Source organism: Calypte anna, chromosome 2 (assembly GCF_003957555.1).
Source record: "Calypte anna isolate BGI_N300 chromosome 2, bCalAnn1_v1.p, whole genome shotgun sequence".
NCBI lineage: Eukaryota > Metazoa > Chordata > Aves > Apodiformes > Trochilidae > Calypte > Calypte anna.
The window spans coordinates 80774512-80794970 of NC_044245.1; the positions used below are offsets into that span (position 1 = coordinate 80774512).

The following is a 20459-nucleotide window of genomic DNA, read 5'->3' on the forward strand; positions in this document are numbered from 1 at the left end:
CATTTCCATTTGTAACTGAGATAAGGCACACCAGGTGGGTACCACAAATGGTCAGAGGAGAAAGACAAGAGGCAGCTGGTGAAGATGAGCAGAAGTGCAAGAAGCCAGCCACATCCACAACACTGAGTGCCTGTGACCTGTGTAACTATGCTGGTGAAAGCTCTGCTTGTTGTTGTCCTATCTAGCTGACAAACAGATAAACTGAGCCGTATTTTTTCACAAATACCTGTAGTGCTGCTTCTTTGCTTGCATTCAAACTCCTTTGCCCTTCATGACTCTTTCATTCTCCTCCACTGTGTGGAGTTTTAAATCACACTCCAAACCCCAAACCTCTGCTCGGTGTCTGCTGTTGCTCTAACACAAACAGAAACTGGTCAATCATTTCGATTTGATCTCATGCTAGGAACAGAATGGAAAGGGTTTTCAAAGACATACGCTCCCCCTCCCCTCAAATAACCTTATGACCGATACTGTCCTGCTTTCAATTAAAATATCACAGCAGATGAGGTGCCCAGAATTTCACAGTAGAAAACTCAGCACTTTGAATACAAAAGTAGGCCAAAATGATTGAATTCCTGAGGCAACAGAAACGATACTGGTGATTTTATTCAGCATGTGTCCAATACGATTTTCCATTCAGAACCACATTTCTAATGCTTTTCTTATACCATTCTAGACATTACCTTCAGCTTTTATGGAGTCCCTTAGAAAGTTGCTTTTTTTCAATTTGTTTACTGGAAAACATAAATCTTAATGATTAAATAATAGGACATTTATATACATCAGTGGGTTTTCTCAGATACTGGGCTCTAAGTACATACAATGTCTATTGAGTGAAAATAAAAAAGAAAATTCCAGTCATGCAGATCATCTTACAAACCATTTGCCTTGAAAATTTTTACTCCGTACTGGCATATAATTTTTAAAATTAAGCGGATAATTTTTAAGGTTGTTTTGTCTGTTTCCATTTGTTTGGAATTTTGCCATTTTGAAGAACTGACAGGCCACATGCTACTGCAGAAGGTACTGGCAGGGTTATAATAGTTCTGCTACCACCAACCACTCCAATCCCTGGCGTGGATGTGTTTAAAAAAACCACCTAACCTTCAGCTGACTGCACTGGTTTATTTCTGAACAGCACATCACAATATCAGCATAGATAGCACATTGTAACCAGTTGGGTGATTCCACTTAATAATTTTTCAACACTAGGACCTCTCAGCATTTTAATTCTGGTTTCATTTATGAATTCAAGGTCATATATAGAGCACAAATGAGGTCTAAATTTAGTCACAGCAGACCACAGTTCCACATAAAGACAAATCTTCAAGTTATGCTGACCTGCTAGGAGACAAAGATAAACAGCACAGCAAACATGTACCTGCAATGCACTGCTTCCCTATTAAATATTAACTGTTTCATTTACATTTAAATGAACTGAGCAGCACTGGATAGACTTTCCAGTGCTGCTGTTTGGTGCTGCTGTCATGGAAAGAAGCTGAAGACAATGTGGGCTGTATGGGGGCAAATGACGCAATCTCAGCATCCGCTCAAGTGACTTCAATGATGACCGTTCTCCAGTCTCGAAATATAATCCTACACAGCATTTTTTTTTCTCTCCCTCTGTAAACACATCCGTTCATAAATAACTTAGATGTCTCCTTGACATTCATGGTATGTAACCGAAGCTGAAGTAGAAAAGGATGGGTGGTGTACAGCACTGAGGAGATGTCACAGTACTTTTGTTCAGCATTTTTGATAAGTGCAGGTTGCTAACATCAGCCATCAGAGACGGGTGGGGTCACCCACCCATACTTTTCATGGGTCTTCACCAAACTCTTAAACGTTGCTTCAGCTTCCTTTCGACTGAATGACTTTTTTGATTTGCCAGCTTTTCTGCAGATACGGCCCTGCACCAAACAAAAAAAAAAAAAAAAGAAAACCTTCATTAAACATGTGAACAAGCAGCTGGAAACCACAGCTTAACTTTTGAACGCTCCAGGCCAAGAGGCATTCAGAGTTCCCAAACTGAGGCAGACGACTACATAATTATTAGAGATCATTAAAAACGATATGCAGCAATGAAAATAAGAAAAAGAAAAAAAAAACCAATTTACATCTGCTGACCTATTTCTTCCCAGGGAGCCCCTTTGCTGGCACACTGCCTTGCATGCAGCAAGCTGTGCTGCACGGCTCACCTCCCCCTCTGCTGCATAAGGGACCCCTGCAACGTGGGAATGTGGGGACCCCCACCCTAAGACACTTGGTGTGCAGACCCTCATGTCAGCTGGGCCCTGCTTCCCACAGGCTCGGGGGGACAGGTTTGTAAGGCAGTTTTGTAAGTGTCCCCTGGGGCCCTTTCCAGACACAGGAGAAAAAGGAGATCCTCAACATCGCCCAACCTTATCTGGTCCTCCAGGGTCAGCAGCTCTGGGTGGAGAAGGAGGAAGGCTGCAGCTTGGAGCTGAGCAGGCGTGAAAAGGTTTCAAACCAATTCTGATGCCACTCTTGTAACGTGGTCTGAGGTGTGAGTATCATGGAGTTTACAACCCTGAGGAATCATCCTAAAAGCAGTGTGTTTCTGTGTGCTACATCTCGGGACTACACATATTTCACACTCCACTGCCAACGCAGTGTCACTAAAAATTACATCCATCCCACGAAACACACTCTAAACTTCTTCCTCTAATCTGATCTGTGAAAAATGATTGCTCTAACAATTCTTAAAGGCAGGAGCACCTTAAAACCAACTTGATTTCAATCTACATTAAAAAAAAATCAGATTTGTTTATTACCCCTTCACAACAATTTTGACAATGAATGAAAATACACGCATTTAAACATGCTGAATCTTTGCTACTTTGCAATCAAATATAACCTCTAAATTCAAGGCGGAACATAATTGCAAATCCTTGTTTGACAGCAGAGACATATAGTGAGTAAGCAATAGCTTACCTTATTTTGCACATTGGTCCATGTCAATTACCAACTAACAGAGACACAAGAAAGAAATATAGCTGCAGATTTATTCCACACTGCAGCAATAATAACATGAAGTATTTACACCTGTTTGATTTGTTACAGAATTCCATTAAAGTCACAAGTCTAAGAACTTTAATCTCTTTTTTATAAACTGCACTGGAAGCCTTTTTTTGGAATACTTAGAATTTTATAAGCAGACACCATAGTACAGTTAGAATTATTAGGAACCATGTTAGTATGTTCTTATATTTTCCATTGTTTTGCTCAAAATGATGCATCAAGTTGCATCTTATACTTCCCTGATTTTACTGACAATCTGGAATTTAAACTGAAAACTGTCATTTGTAATCACATGCAGCTAATAACACTGAGAAAATAATCAGCTATATGCAGGAGAAAAAAGGAAAGAAAAAGGGGAGAGAGTGAAATGGAAAACAAACTCTGTCCTCAAAGTATCAGAGTTATTTTTACAGACTAAAATGAGTAAGATTGCTCTGGCATGTGGACAAATACTTTTGTTCCAGAAAGCTGTCACAATATTGCAGAGATATGCTTTGTGTTCAGCACTGGTCCTATTATAACAGAACTATGGTTACATGAGATAAAAAAGCTTTTTCCTACATTTGAATGTAATTTTTCTGTGCAGTTTGACTTCTCTTTCAGAGCTTACCTTAACTAAAGATTAGGAAGAGCCTCTAATTCCCACCTCCATTTATTCACAGCCAGTTTATACCCACTTGGTTTCCACAAAATAGCTATTTTACCTTTCAGTGCTTTTCCTTGCCTTTCTCCCCAGTCACCACTTACAGACTAGCAATGTATTATTTCCTCTTTAAATACCTCTTTATAGACTAAACAGCAAGACACCTTCCCAATCCCCATACTAACTGGGCAATTAATATTTCCCAAATAAGGATGACCCTAATGGTACCTAATTTAACCCCACTTATAATTTTTCTTAGAAAATGTTCCCTTTTAGTTGTGAAAAAAGGAATAATTAAATAAAATTGGGTAATATATTTTTTATTTTTCAGTGACTAATTATCTTACATATCCTCAGGAGTAGTTTTGTTGTTACAAAACATATTTTGTACTTTCTTCCTACTCTGAGCTTTTGCTGGAAGCATGCTTAAGAGAAACATAGGAAAAGATGAAGCAAAGTGCAACAGAAGATGATATCAGCACAGGGGATGCTGTCCTCAAAATGTCACCACTTAAAATACTTTTGAAAGTAAATATAAACTTTGCTATTTAATTTCTGCATTAGTTCCTTTTGCCATCTGTTATCTTATAGATACGATTTTGAATCATTTAAGGCTATGATGTGTTCTGAATTGTGTGCATAGCAACTAACACAGTATGATCCATGTCTTATCCGGATTTATCAAAATACTAATGCTAATCTGTACCCAGAAACAGGATCTTTGCATTAAGAACAGCTATTGCTTAGGCTCAGTGTCAGCTGCTTACTGCTTTCAAACAAGGGAAGTAAGAACTCTAGCATTGCAGCAACACAGTGAATATCATCACACCATCTAAAATGCTACTGGAGCCGTATCAGATGAAATAAGCATCGTCCCTCAAGTTTATTCTCATATTTCTTTGTTACTAAGGTAAAGGAGCATGAAATCCACTTCTAAAATGCATTTTGGTACCATACACTGGTTTTATGTAAACTGCATTATTAAAGACCAGCTAATTCTACACCACTGCAGTCCACATGTTTAAACATTTATACAGAAACTATGGGTGGCATGGTTAGCACTGTCTCTTAGTAACCCATATCCTACCAGGTGATTATAATTTGGATAAAATATAACCTTGTGGACTGGAAGTTTCCCATTCTCTCAAGTAAACTTGAAGTAAAAAGAAGGGTGGAATTTCAACCAACACAGTTCAGATGCTTCTCAGTCAGGTGGTCTGATCTACAGTCTTACCGATTTTTAGGTTTTTTTGCCTTTCCCACAAAACTCTTTCCAGGTTTAACTAAAAAATGGTATTTTGGACACAATTATAAAAGTGTCAAACATTTTAACAGCACTATTACCAGCTCTGACTACAGTTTATTTTCAGACTGCTACTTAAATATGCATTCATTTTAACTCTGGTCAGAAGACTATGAGCTGCTGCATATGTTAAGTTCAGTGTGCAAATGCAGTGATGGCCATAGCTTAATTACACACAACTGCATTTTGACCAGTCTCTAAATTATGCACATCACTACTGCCATGGTAAGGAATATAGATCATCTGCACAGCCAGTGTTTTAATGTGTTCAGCACCAACTCAAGATTTCAAGACAGTATCTGAACAAGGTTGAGACACCCCATAAAGGTTTAAAAACAACAGAGAAAACCTTTCACAAAGTTACTAATGATGACTTTAGCTCTGAGAAGTCGCACAAGGAGCTTATTTAAAAACTTGCGATACTTTCAGACACTCACAGAGTTTTTTTCATAAAGGAGTAACTGCAAACCTAATTAAAAAATAAAGAGCTGGAGACGATGTTTCAGATTTTGCCATCTGTTGCGACTCCATGTACTTACCAAGATATAATTTTAACAAGCTAGAAGCATATGAAAGGTGAAAGCAATGCCACGGCATCCAACTGCTTTACACAGACAGTCGTGCTGAAACGCCGGGGACGCGTGGTGCCCTCAGCCTCCTCGCCTGCCTCTGCTCCCATTGCACCTGGTTTGCAGAGTGAGCAATTGCATGCCACTCAGCTACTCCCTGCCCTAACTAGGAAGTTTGAACCAACAAAGATCCAGCCTGTAACCCTAATAGCTGCAAGAAGAAAGACCTCCTGGAGCACAGGCTGCTGTGGGTAGCACTATCAGGAGCCTGATCATACCACAGGACTGAGTGCTCCTTCCCACCGTATTCAGCAAAACACCTTTGTCTGACTGTGAGGTCAGTCTCACGTGTGATTTGGCACCCACATTTACAGATCATGGTGGGCAAATCTGTGAGGTTTTCTACTTCTCAGGGATGGTGCAGTAGTCTTCATGTTCTTCCACAGTCACGAACACATCAGCACGCCCTCCCTGCCAGAATGCTACGTGACACTGAAGTGCATCCTCAGCAATATTCAACTTAACATCTAGTAGCTCTGCCATGTCCTTCAGTATGATTATCAGCAATATACCACATCTTTTCTGCCTCAACACCATCATGTAACAAAGTGGTCCAAAGTCAAGAGCTATGTTCTGTACAGATACAAAATAGGAGTCTTGAAGCTCTTTAGCCCTGTAATCCCACTACAACCATGTATCTGGCCATATCTGGCCTGTGTGTCATGAAAATCAGTCCTGACATTTCTTCTGGGATTTACAGAATCAGGGTGGCCTCAAGGAGGTTTCTTTGGCAGCAACAAAGGGATTTCTCTCTCTCATCAAACCAAATAAAGTAGCTCCTAGACCAAAACCCAACAGTTTTGGCATAGCACACAGCAATAGGTGTGTTGTATCACTTTTAGCATGACTTGGAAGGACAGGACTACCATATGGGGGGTGGCCTCTCACAGGATCACACAGTCACTAAAGTGAAGACTCATGGAAGAGACTCATGGAGGTCTCTGAGTCCAACTTAAGATACCCAGAGCTGAACTGACAACAAAAGCCAGCTGTGTCATGGGGTAGCCATGTCCTGGAATCCTTCAATCCAGTCCTCTGCTGATGCAAGTCTTTGTGTTGCTAAGCACCAGATTTTCAGAGATTTATTGTACACAGCCATCAGCCCTTATATGACTGAGGTTGTTCTGGAAACAGCGTAAGCCCCTGTGCTACACTACACATCTCTGAGATGCCACAGCAAACCCTGCAGGCACAGCAAGACTTTTTTTTTTTCTGGACTGGTTAACAAAAAGTCGTATTCATTGCAAACAGTACACAGCCAGCAGACTCAGGACCAGACAAGCCTTCATGCTGATAGCACTGATATAAACACAAACTCATCAGCTTAGCTTTCCTTTCATTAATCCTGGATATGCACATAACTCGAGGCTGTTCTTACAAGGGCAAATCACAGCTGCCTTCTGCACATGGGGCTAAATGTGGCCCATCACTGAAGCTAGCGTAAGGGTGCATGGGTAAAATTTCATTTTCTCCCTGTATCTCTTAAGAGATCTCTATAGCAGGCTCTGGTGACCCACTCACAGGTAAATGTCAAGAGATGGAAAACAAGAAAAGGTGTAGAGAGGAGCACAAAAGACTGTAGGAAGTCACTGTGCCTGTGGTGGTCCCCTCAAGGGCAGGAAGGAGACCCACAAAGTTATGCCCATTTTCCAAGGGCATATGCTTCTCCACGGATGGTGCAAAAAGCGTGGATTTTCTCAGAGGTGGAGCACACTATGAGTGTCCAATACATAACATCTTTCACTAATGTGCCAGTGAGTAATGGCTTTGGGCCTCAACTGTTCAAAGCTGCAGACTATGTAAACATACTCAAATCTCTTCTGATAAGTAACAGATGAACACAGCACTCACGCCTGAACCGGTCTTATTCTAGAATATTTAAATGAGTTTTCAGAGAAAAATATTTCCACTGGCTTTAGAGAAGCATTCAAAAGCAGATCAATGCTAAAGTAAGCTACTGTCATGCTCTCGGTGCAATGATTGCAATGTGTCACAACATCACTGCTAGAGTGCAATATACATAATCTCTCCTCCCAATTACATCGTTTGTGATTTTTTTCCTTCATGTACTGATGAGGCACAGTTAATCATGTCTCAAAAACTGCACACAATTTATATGGCACTGTATATAATTATTAGCTATAGCTAAAACAAAGTAGTATAGAAAATTATGCAGACAAATACTGCTAATGTTGCAGCACAAGTAAATGGGATGTTTTCCTGCAAATGTGTAATTTCTGAAGCAGTATTTCCACGCCTTTTTTTGGTCTCCTTTTTAAGAATAATCCATACGAAGAAGTGAAAACTCAGTAAGTTCTGGCTTCAAAGCATCCTATAAATTGCTCCTTCTCTAAGTGTGGCTGCTCTTTGTCCAGGAAAAAGTAATCTGAGTTCCAGCTGAGTAATTACTAACACAGCCTGGTGCATGTAGCTCTTAATCGATACAAACATCCACAGCCTCGATCGCTATTCGACAGCAACAGAGCACTGCGCTGCTGTTCCTCACCTTTCCCTAAAGAAAGAAACTCCTTTTTTTTTTTTTCCCCTAAAGAGAGAAACTGCTTTTTATCTGGCAAAAGAACAAGAAAATTTTGACAGCCTAATCACATTCTTAGAAGGTGCCTTCAGTCCAGAACTGAAGGTGCCATCTTACAACATGGTGGGCTTCAATTAAAGAGATGGTCCCTGATACCTGCCAACAAATGGGAACCTTAAAGTCTAGATGAGAAAGGGTCATTTTCTCTGCCAGCCTTCTGCCAAGCTCCCTGGACTACCTCTCTGGGGAGCCAGGTATCAGCAGGGTTACTGAAGGCAAGGCCAGATGAAAAGGCTGGGAGTGTGACAGCACCTCTTGGCATCACACCTCAGAGCCTCCATCACAGGGATCTGAAGTTACCCAAGTTACATGCAGCCGTGGGAGTAAACCCGAACAGAGAGAAACAAAAGATCCTTTATGACATGTTTTAAAGACAAAGGAGATACAGTCCAGACAACAATACCTATCTCTCCATTTCCCAAAGTTTCATCATGCCAAAAGAAAAAAACAAATTAGGATTAAACAGCAAAATACCTCTAGAAACACGACACTGTTGACACTGTTAAGACTGCATTCTGTAAGATTAAGTCACAAGCCTATGTGCTTCTCTTACTATTGATACAAATGTGTCAGTCTCTTGACTATTAGATGTTTCTTACTGATGCACATGGGTATCTACTCAAAGAGCCCCCCCTTCTCACTGTTCTAAGTATGCATCCTCAAATAATGTCTGGAAATAGCATTATCTGTACTTCACACGTGGGAAAGAGGAATAGAGTGAAGTTATATGTCTTGCCTGTCACTGCATCCTAGGTCAGTGGCAAAACCTGGAAGCCAAACTCAGACTACCTCTCCTCAGCCTTGGTGTTCAAACTACGAAATATCCCCCTCCAAACATTTGCAGAACATTTCAATACTAGGTATATTTTAGAAAGAAATAATATTGTCAAATTTCTATTTACAGAAAATGTGAAAATTTAGTAACATCAATTTCCTCAGCTTCATGATGGTTTGAGTTTTTTTGTGGGTATGTATTGTGGAAATAAGCCCTACCTACACTTCTTATTGTAGCTGGAGGTTTCTGAACATTTTAAACAGAAAATTAGGAATAGAAGAAGTATTCAATCACTCCACAGCTCATGATGCCTGGCTATAAGAAGCATCTGAGCCCCAGGATGTTTTGTCGTGCAGGCTTACACTTCCTTCTTCAGGTTTATCTTCACTCATCTGTGAATGCCGATTTGGAACTGTGACTGATCTGTAACCCTATTAAGGTGTCACTGCCAAAGTTCCAGTGACAGAACTGGAACTCTGGTTCTGGAGAGCGTGTGCAGAAGAGGATTAAATCAATGAGGATCATCAGTTTTTAACAACATGCACAAAATCATGGAGCAGGACAGACTCTGCACGTGCACAAGGCAGGCACAGGGCACGCCATACGTGTCTGAGGACAGTCACACTTGATGTACCACTTCCCAGCTTGACTTTTAACTGGAATGGTGCAAATCAGACTGTCTGCTCAATCCTGTTTCAGAAAATGAATCACCTGACCATCCTAAGTTTAGTGTCCACCCATCGGCTCTGTGTACACCAACACAGACTGCAAATTAATGTTCATCAAAGCACAGCTACATTTCTCCCTAGCTTATGCTTTCCCAATTCCCACTGCAATGCTGGTTTGTTTCACTGCCAGTCAGGTTAGGTAACACTACCATCACCTTCCCTTGATCCTTGGTCTGCAGTTTTCAGGATCTATTCAACTGCCACTCTTTCCATCTGAAGTTAATGACTGCTATTATGGAGTGCTCAGCACCCTCCAGAAATTACTCTGAGGAACAGAACTGAACCAGGTGTCAGACCAGCCCTCATATGCTTACAAAAACTACTATGACATCCAATAGAAACCTGGTATTCCATTTACTAGCACGACAACTGCATCCTGCACACATTAAATTTAACATATATTTTGAGCCATTCAGACAGCATAATCACCACAGCCCCCCTAAAGTTCTCCCTGTTTAATCACAGAATAATTGCACCTGGCAATCCTTCCATCCTTCAACCTCCCTTTGTGTCTGATATTAGCATTATCTTTTTTGACAGTTACAGGAGATGATTAATTTGTAATCTGGACACTGCACGTGAAGGAATGGAAACATTAAGGAAAAGAAGAGATCTTCACTGACTCTCATCAGCCCAAAGGAGCCAATGGGTAAAATAACGCAGCTAATATTATGCCCCTTATCCAATGTCCCACTCTGTGAGAGCAGATGCCCACTCAGGACATACCTTGGATCGCACCTGGCAATGAGATTGTCACAACATGAGGACCAGAATTACTGTGGAGTTACAAATCTTTGATCTGGAAGTCTCCAGTCATGCATGGAAATCTCTGGGCATTGTGTAGATCCAAGGAAATCTGCATATTTTCAAGGCTAGCCTGCAAAGGGAAGAGCAAATCTTCCTCACAAAACAAAGTGGGTTAGTCAGGTTACTCCTCCAGGAGAACACGACATCACCCCTCGGGACCAGGAGTTCTGTTTTTGAAAAAATAAAATTATTCAACAAAGCATCTAACAAAACACCCAAATGCTACGCAGTTCTCTCTATCTGAACGCTTTCTCTGAAGAAAATAAGGACTAAATTTACAATCCAGGGAAGAAGAATCTTGCTCTTACGATGAAATTTTATTTTCTTATGATCCAAAGAGGCAATTCTTTTGAAATCTCATTTAGGAGATCAGTCAAGTATTGCAAGGAAGAATTAGTTCTAACTGCCATGAAAGTGTGTTTTAAAGTAAGCATTTTGTTTCAATTTTGTGATTTAACTTATTTGATGATTATGTTAACATTAAGGATAACAGCCAAAAGTATTTTAAAATTTTCCTTTTTATGCTTTGAAGGGGTAAAATGGAGATTATGTTCCCATTGCTTTTTAAAAGAATTAAAACAGCCTCCTACTTCAATGAGTTTGAATCCCTGTGTCTTCATTCCTCTCAGTAGAATTTATTTGCATAACAATAGTGGATAGTCAGAAGAGCAATATATCAGAGTACAGATGAACAACGTTTTTCCCAGCCCATTCATCAGTCCCAGCATCTCAACATACCAAATATTATGCTCCCACTCAAACCTTCATCTTGAAAATCCTAGCTTTCTCAATTGCAATAAAAGGGAAATCTTAGAAGGAAAATATATCTGATTTTACTCTGTAGCTAAACAATAGTCTTCCTCACCTCTAATGGCCCAGAATTTATACCTTTTCAGGGGAATGAGCCCCATATTACATTCTTTGCTTCCTCTAATCTTAGTGTATGAGTTGATGTGCTTTTCAACCATGGACCTAAAGGAACATTTCTTCCCTTGATGATAACTGGCATCATTTGGTCAGACAGCTAATCAAAAGCAAGAAGCAAGTCAGTTTTATTTTTTAAGGCCATAATACGATACAATGGCTCCGAATAACTCAGACACCACCCTGTTCTCTCTACATTTCTGCAGCCTTTGAGATTAGCTGATTTATTCATGGGCTATAGTCCTCAAACTCAGCATCTGGAGTATGAAAACCCATGGACTTGCAATTAATTTCTTCTATACATATTTGAAAGACCCAGAGTCTGCTGACCTCCTGGATACCATGCAAGTCCCATCTGCTATCTGCTCACTTACACTTTTGTTTGAGAGGATGAAGAGGGAGTAATTTGGACTATGATTAACTGCTACCTTCTGTATCTGTTTTTCATAAAACAAGCCCATTTCTCCTTTTCCAATCTAGTAGTCAGCTGGGATACTTGCATTTCTGAAAATGGAAAGATAAATCAATCCAATGGCTATACAAGGCACATACGTCTTGAAGTAGACTAATGGGATTCAGCTGAGGTATTTTTAATATTAAAATACAAAGGATGAAAGTACTCTGTAGTAACAACTTTTGTTTGAATTCAGAAAATTTTCCTATAGAACATTAAATCTTAATTACAAAATATATTTTGGTTTTGATTTCAATCATTATACAGAAGCCCATCGTAGCAAGAATACTTGTAACCAGAAAGCTCCCCATTCCTATTTTTGTCCTGACAAAATTTTTATGCTCCTTCTATTCACTAGAAGAGTAGGGGAGTATTTTCCTCAAAATGAAGAACACATAATCCGCAGAGCTGCCAGTTACCTGAGAGCTGCCACTGGCTGGCAGTCCTGTCCCCAGCCTCCAACAGTCTGCAAGGGACTCATAAAAGGGAGGACAAAGCTGCTAATGGACAACACTGCCACAAGCTTAAACCCAAAGTCCATAAGACATCATGTGCAGTTTTGTTAGGCATTCTCAATTAAAAAAAAAAAAAAAAAAATTCCCAATGCATTATTTGGAATTTGGCACTCATAGCTCTGTGTTCTCTTAAATTTCCACCAAGCCAGCATCAAACCATTACTCTCCAGTGAGAAACAATATGTCTACTAGAGAACACAAAACCCTCTTCAACTTTCAGGCAGCCCTCCCCTTTCCATTTGGGATGGCATCATCCATCATGTTTCCTCATGAGAGAGACACCTCCTCCCTGGAACACAGGCTCTGCCCTCAGCTGTATCTGTTACTCCAGGAGAGCTATGATGAACCCCCTCCTCTCCTGAGACCTACGTGGTCCCTCCTTCCTTTCTTCAGCTGTTAATACTATTGTGAAAACAGCACTGTTCCCAGGAACTGGAGTGCAACACAGTAATTTTTAAATCCACCTCTCAAATGATAATAAATAAAACTGTTTTAAAGGGTGTTGCTAAGAAGGAGTAATACTCAACAGGCCACTCCCACAGCCTGGACAGACGGGACAGGCACGGGAGGCTCTGCAGACAGGCATGTGGAGCAGTTGCCTCCAGGACGACAAAAAACTGGAATTTACATTATTTTGTTAGCATCACCCCACCTCCCCGGCTGACACCCCAGCTCCGCGGCAGCTCACGGCCACCATGATGCTGGTTCAGCTTTTGCCTCTGGTGACAGGAGCCAGCGAGCAGATGACTCTGCAGGAAGCAAGTACAAAGTCACCCTCTTAAAACCAAGGCTACAGTTGAGTTAAGGACAACACCAAGTTTTTTAAAATAAGATTCTGGATCTCAGACAGATAAACAATCCGAGGCCTTTGATGTACTGAGAACTCCCCTCAAGATACTGACTGGAGCTGTGTGAATAATTGATTTTCTCAGCTGAATAGCTGAAGCAACCAACCAACCAAACCCCAACTTGTTTGTTAGTTAACTTTTTTTTTTTTTTCCTTTAAAACATAAAAAAAAAGAAGAAAAAACGTTTGGGACTGTTGACTTGTTTCAATCAAACAGAAATTGTCTCTCTTTGATTTAAAACTTTTTTTTTTTTTTTTTTTCAGACAAGAAGTATCTAAAATTGCAATACTAGATTAATTACAGGAAGCAAAGGTACGCATCTGTCATGACCAGGACTGGGCAACCCAGAGAGATTCAGCCTGGACCCCCTTGCTTTCTAAATCCCTTCTCAGAGAGGAGCCTAGGTGCAGCTGGATCCAGTCTTAGCCTCAGAGCTGGCCCTCCCAGGGAGTGTAATTAAAATATTACAATCTGAGGAAATGCTTGACCGCCAGATACCCCTTGATCAGATTAAATTGAAACACATCCCAAGTATGGTCATGGGAGCTATGTGGTTCTCTGGTGAAATCCGGAGAAACAGCCGCCTGGCTTTAAAATCCAGCCCCTGGGGACATACTCACATTTGGGAACCTGGACCCATGTTTCTCTGCATACAAGGGCAATGCAGAAAAGTAATGGGAACGTGCTCCTTTCTTAATTTATGTATTTCACACTTACATCTCCTTACAGATGTAATTCTTGAGTCAAATGTTCACCTGTGAGATATCAGAATGACATCTGCCGATATTTACTTTTATTCTGCTAAAAGGTCTGTGAAATCCCTTTAAAAAAAATCTGATTTTGACAAGAACCCTGACTGCCCCAAAGTTGTATTTTCGGTGTTTGTCAGTATATTATTTGACCACTTCATACAAAAAAAAAAAAAAGGTCATATATGTTCATGGGCTACTATTAGCCCTGACAAAGTAACAGACCCAGAAACGCTGCGTTTCTCTCTGAAGAAGAGGCAGAGCAACGCAGCACTTCAGTTGGCTCGGGAAAACGGGAGCGATGACAAATGTTGAATGAAATCAGCCACCTCATTCTCATCACGCGAACTGCCAAACGGGGGAACTCGTGCTGGTGGGACGCTCAGCCCTGCCTACTCATGCCAGCGCCCGCGCCGCCGAGGCACGCTGCCGGATGCGTCACCCGCTCGAGTATTCACCAGGATTTCATGCTAAATCATGATGCTGCGAACTGGTGACATTTCTCTAGAAGGTCCCATCTCCCCATGGGCACCAGCAGAGCCCCATCTCCTGCTTGGCCTCGTGGCTGCCGCCATTTGCTGGTGCCGGGTCGTTTTGAGGCGCTGGAGAATGGACCTCGCCCCTCCAAGCCTTTTTGATTAATGGCAAGAACGTTGAATATTTCATGCTGTTGCTGGGTGAGGGCTGCTTACAGGAACCACACAATTAGGATGGAGTCAGCCACCGCTGTGTGCTCAGGATGGCTCCTCACCGAGACCAACATCAGCACGGCAAGAGTTACCCCAAACCATCCCCAAAGCTCCCTTGGGGAAAGCAGTGCTAGCAACTAGCAACATTTTTATGTTTCTATTTTTATTCTTAAAAAAAAAACACAACAAAACCCAACACTGTCAAAAGCAGATCACCTGTAGCATGGAAAATGCCAGGGGGGTGTGGGAGAGCCTGCCCTGCTGTCAGCCCCATTACGCAATGGAGCTGGGGTTACATAACCAGGGGCAGGCGATGACAGAAGCGTGGCCCCGGTGACACCAAGCCCAGCAGCAGGCTGGCAGCCCATCATCACAGACTGCTCCTCTGTAGCCCAGAAATTAGGTTTATTGTCAGCATTACCTACCTATTAACCTTCCCACTAGCAACGAACGATCCAAAAAGCTGAAACGTGCACGTTACACCTATTTAACTACTAAATTACTGGCAGCAATGTATTTATTTCTCCCCCCCCCCTTTTTTTTTTGTTATCTCACACACATTCCTTTTTTTTTTTTTTTTTCTTATTAACTCTAAACTTCTGGAAGAATGTCACTGAAACTAGCTTTTTAACTGTGTTTATTAATGATGCACACATAAACGTCCTCTGTTATCAAAAACTGCTACTTCTTTCTGGGAATCTCTTAGGTGGTTTAGGAATGAAAATTGTCGGATTATATAGCTTAATATTTTTCACTAGTAAAACAACTCAGTGCTTCTCTTCACAAATATTTTATAAACCAGTATAACCCTTTCTACATTCAACATTCAATACTGTAGAAAGATGATTATTTGTTTTAAAGAATGAGGTAATTTAGCATTGTTCTTTTAAATCCCTGTTTAAAACAATAGCTATGATCTCTATAAAAAGAATGACAATTAGTGACACCTGCTAAGAACTACAGAACTCAAATGTACCCCAGGCTCAATGTAAATTAAGACTTTTTTTTTTCTCGTCAACACCTTTTATATCCCAAGGTGACCTGGGAAACTTGACCTCTTCAAATGGAAGGCAAAGAAAAATAATATCTGATTAAAAAAACCCCAAACCACAGTAGGACCAAATCAAACAGAGAAGGAAGAAAAATCACTTACAAAAGAGTCTGTTAAAGAATCAAAAGTAATCTACAATTGTAAGAGAAACCGAGCCTTTATGTCTGCTCATGTGAGCAGTTTCATAGAGGCAAACAGGAGTAACTTTATTTTCAGACAAATGTGAAATATGCTATTGTTTACTCTTTCACCCCTTCTCCTCAGGGTATGAATTTAGTAAGTTACTTTGCATCATTTACTGACCTGTGCAGAGCTGTGCCTGCCCCCTGGGTTCAAGGGCATTAATGTAAGATGAAAATCTACCTGTCACAACCATGCGTGTATTGCCCACTACACCAGCCAAAAAGAAGGACTGGCTACACAGTTTCACCATTTACCCCTTTATTAATAATAACGACTTTATGAAACTGATCCAGCTCGGACGAGATCCTCTGCCAGAGGAACCAGGCACCTCCTCCGGAGAGGAGAGCTGGCAGGAGCCGTCTAGCTGCTGCAACTGCGGCGCATACCTGAAATGACTCGAACCTTTCAGGCGGGGAGGTTTTAAACTGGCGCAACTTTGCCGGCAGCTCAGGTGTGACCCGCTCCGCGCCTCTGCCCTGGGCGCCAAGCCCCAAACATGGGGGGTCGTCTCCTCCTCCTCCCCCTCCTCCCCCCCGAGGGACGCTGTGCAGGACATCACCAGACAAAGACCTGGAGGCAGCAGCTCCAGCATCGCTCCCGACGCCAGCGGCAGCGCTTCAGGCAGGAGAGCGGCCAGCATGGCCGACTGGCTGGTGAAGGGCAGGACGAGAAGGACTCGAATCCCACACCAAGCCCCACCGGAACCTGGAGAGCCCCTTTTGCTTTGGGGAGAGGGATGTGGCCCTGGCGGGCAACGGGCATGACATCTTGGTGCCACACGCAGCAGAGCCAAACACAGGGAAAAAAGACACGCGGGAGGACACCATGGATACGTATGCCACTCCGAGCTGCCCCATACCTCCGCTACACCTGCCTGAGAAGGGACTCCTGAGCAAAACACCGTGTCCCTGCCTCCTTCCTAACAGTGACACCAGGTCCTCGGGGAAGACCTGTCACCCAGGCCTGGCCAAGGTCAGCCACGGGTACAGCTTGACCCACTGCCCTTTGGGGCTCCCATCCAAACACGGGTACAGGCACACCCCCCCCCCCCCCGCCCCACACACCTAGACAGAAAGCCCACAGCCTCCCTACCTGCCCCTTGACCAGGCTGGCCGCAAACTGCCTCATGACAGCCTCCACGGTGTAGGCGCTGGACCAGCCGCGGGGGGTGAGCAACTCCATGCAGATGGCTCCGCCGTCCAGGACGTAGCCGTTCTCCAGGCGGGGGCTGAGCACCCTCATGAAGGGCGGAGAGAAGGGGAAGTTGTCGGGGAAGGTGAGGTTGAGCAGGATGTACTCCGTGTTGGTCTCCTTCATGTCCTGCCACAGCACCGAGTCCTTGTCCACCTGGTGCAGCTTCACGTTCCAGTCGAAGAGGCTCTCGTCCACCAGCTCCACCGAGATGAAGCGGTCGCTGAGCCGCGCGATGTCCTGCAGCTCCTTCATCAGCCGCCGGGTCCGCACCTGCGTGCAGTGCTGCTGCCGGCCCGCCGGCGCCAGCGGCCCCGACCCCGACGGCAGAGGCACCAGCGGCGCCGGCCCCGACCCTGAGCCGGAGCCGGGGCCGGGCCGCTGCGCCGCCTCCTTACCGGCGCCGGGCTCCCTGGCCGCTTCCCGCGGCTTCTCCTTTCCGCTGCTGGAGCGCGGCGGCGGGGGCTGCTTGGCGAGCTCCGGAGCCTTCTTGTTCTTGTGGGCCCCGGGGCTGCTCTCGCTGCTGCTGCTGCTGCAGCCGCCGCCCCCGGCGGGGGCCTGCGGCTGAGGCTTGTTGCTGCTGTTCTTCTGGTTGCCCCTGCCCCTAAGCGAGGAGCCCTGCTGGCTGTTGCGGTGGTGGTGGTGGTGCTTGGGGTCCTCCGTGTCCCGGTTGTGCAGTCGGATCAGCCCGATTTTCCGCAGCAGAGTGGCCATGTTGTGCGCGGCTCTGCTCTCCCCTCACGCCTTTATGGGTTGGTGGGGGTTTATTATTATTAATTTAAAGCCCCGCTCGGCGGATTTGGAGCTCGGGGGCTGGGTGGGCGGCGCTGGGCGGGCGGCGAGGCCCCTCTCCCGCCGGTCTGGGAGCCCGGGGCGCGGGCGGAGGGGAGAGAAAGGCAGCGGCGGCACTGCCGCGGGGAGGATGTGCGGCCGCGGCCGCCGCTCAAACGCCTCCCCTCGCTAGGGCTGCTGCGGGCAGCATTGCAGCAGTGGGGCTGCTCCCGGGGACATCACGGCCCCGCTGCCATGCCCATGATCCCGTGAAAAGGGAATTAAAAAAAAAAAAAAAGACGGAAGGAAAAAACCCTACCCGAACCACCCGCAAGGGAGAGCCCCCCTCCCCTTAGCCAGCGGGCGAAATAGTCTGCGTTGCAGATGGCTTCCCCCAGCACCTTCGGCTCGCACCCGGCCGAGCCAATCCCCGGCGGCTCCCCGGCGGGCCGGTCCCCGAGCCGCGCCGGGCGCCTCCCCCCGGGGTGTGAGGGGGGAGAGACCGGCGGCGGCAGCAGCAGCAGCAGCAGCAGCAGTCCCCCCTGCCTCCGCGCTCTCCCGCAGCAGCGGAGCGCCCTCCGCCCCTTTGTTCGGCGCCGCCCGCCGACGGGCTCCGGCGGGGGCAGAGGGGCCGCTCGGGGTAGCCCTGCGGCAGCCCCCGCCGCGGCCTGCCGCGCACCCCGCGCTACCTACGCGCCGGCACCGCCGCTGCGGGCCTCGGCGGGGCGGAGACGGAGCGGTGGGAGCCCGGACCGCAGCGCCTCCGCCCGGCCGCGCCGTCCCGCTCCGCCCCGCGCTGCGGCAGCGCGGGGTGCGCGGGATTCAGAGGTCGGAGGCTAGGGCAGCGGGTTGGAGCGATCGTGGCCGGCGGCCCGGGAAAGAGTCACGAGTGTGAGTGGAAATATCGCACCCGTAGACATGTGTGTGAGTGTGGTAGCTCACTGGGACAGAGTGATGTATGCCGTCACACCTGGGGTTTGGTGCGGGTGTGTGCACGTGTGTATACCACATACATAGTGCAGATCCATAAAAAACTATATGGTCATGTGGAGGGATGGGATTGCATTTCGATGCATCTCTGTGTATGTAATTACTGTGCATACATCTACCTACCTAAACACAGATAATTACATCCATAAAGCATATACTTATAAAATCTGATACGTGAACATGGTTTTAAACCAGATATAAATATATATGTGTGTGGTTTTGGTGCTGGGAATGATACAACAATCTTTGTTTCATCAGCACAGCATATATACATATCCCTTATATACATATCTCATCCCTTTAACACCTGTTCCCCTCCACACTAGATAGGTCTATCCTCCTGCCACTCTGTGTAGCACAGGAGGGAAAAGCCCTCAGTCCCCCCAGTCTCTTGTCTCTGCAGGCCTTTTTGCCTTCAGAGACTGGAAAATAAAATTAATGCAATAAATGCTTTGAACTGGGGAGTAGTGAAGGCAAGGCCCAAAGGGTGATCACATGTGTTGAGCAAAGGATGTAAAGCAGCAGGTAGCATGTGCACATGGAGGCATTATATTCCATAAAACTTTTCCCAAGCAAACATCCCACGTTTGCCAAGAGTGGCCTAAAACACTGTCTTCTGTGGTTTTGAAAAGTGGCCTGTGCTGTTGAAGGACCGCCGTGCTCTGAAAGGTCTCCAGAGAAAACCTGCAGGTTTCTTGAAAGCTATCTGCAGGGCCCATTATGTTTTCATCAAAAACTGGTTAACTGACTTGCTTCCAAAAATGTTGGTGTCTGCTCTCCCCTTTCTTTTTCCTGTTATTTAAACCACTTAGTGTTACCAACAGGTCCATATTCACCATTATGTCAAACTGGATGGTGTAAAACATAATCTCTTTGCCAGACTTCACAAATGTACCCAAATGATAGATCAGTCTGATTTACCATGGATTAAAAAGCTTGCTGTTTTAAAAATCAAGATCTTAGTAGTAGAATTATATTTGGTATTTGAACATCACATAACTGAAGGCTCAAAATCATCTTTGTAAAACCACTGAGAAACCTTACCACAAGGTTGCTCATAATTTCATCTATTTTCTCAGTTTGTGCAATGCACACAAAGCACGTAAGTATCTATTAAAAAAATATCTTACCTAGTAACGTATCAAGAAAAGTTACTATACATAACCTGTATTTGAGATCACTACACATGTAAATGGAATCATGGGCCACATGCCCTACACAAGGAGGAGGAGGCACAGCAAGACTCCATGGCCTGAGCAGGGTCACGCTGCTGTTGGCTGCACCACAATACGCTGGAGCTAGCGAGATGGTGGCACTGATCCTCAGCTTCTTTGGTGGAGCAGGGGGTGGGGGAGTTGGAGGCCCTCTCCTTTTTCTTCCAGAGACCCTGTAGAAAATGGTCAGGAAATACCCACCTGTGATACCTGGAGCCTCTTATTAGCCTGCTCTGAACAGAAAAATGAAGAGCTGCCAACTAACTGCAAATAGTGGCCCAGGAAATACCACAACACTGCCCTTGTTTGCTCTCGCCTGTCCTGGTCCAAAAGCCTGTCAGTGTGACAACCCTTGGG

General features: G+C 44.5%; 1 protein-coding gene across 1 annotated transcript; it reads right to left on the bottom strand.

Moving 5' to 3' along the window:
• Positions 1-586: 586 nt before the first annotated feature.
• On the bottom strand, positions 587-18394 carry UBE2QL1 (ubiquitin conjugating enzyme E2 Q family like 1). Its single transcript, XM_030445374.1, has 2 exons — positions 17029-18394; positions 587-1910 (listed from the first exon to the last, which is right to left on the bottom strand). Exons 1-2 carry the CDS (start codon positions 17839-17841, stop codon positions 1779-1781), a joined length of 945 nt encoding a protein of 314 aa, XP_030301234.1. The 5' UTR covers positions 17842-18394; the 3' UTR covers positions 587-1778.
• Between the last annotated feature and the right edge of the window lie 2065 nt (positions 18395-20459).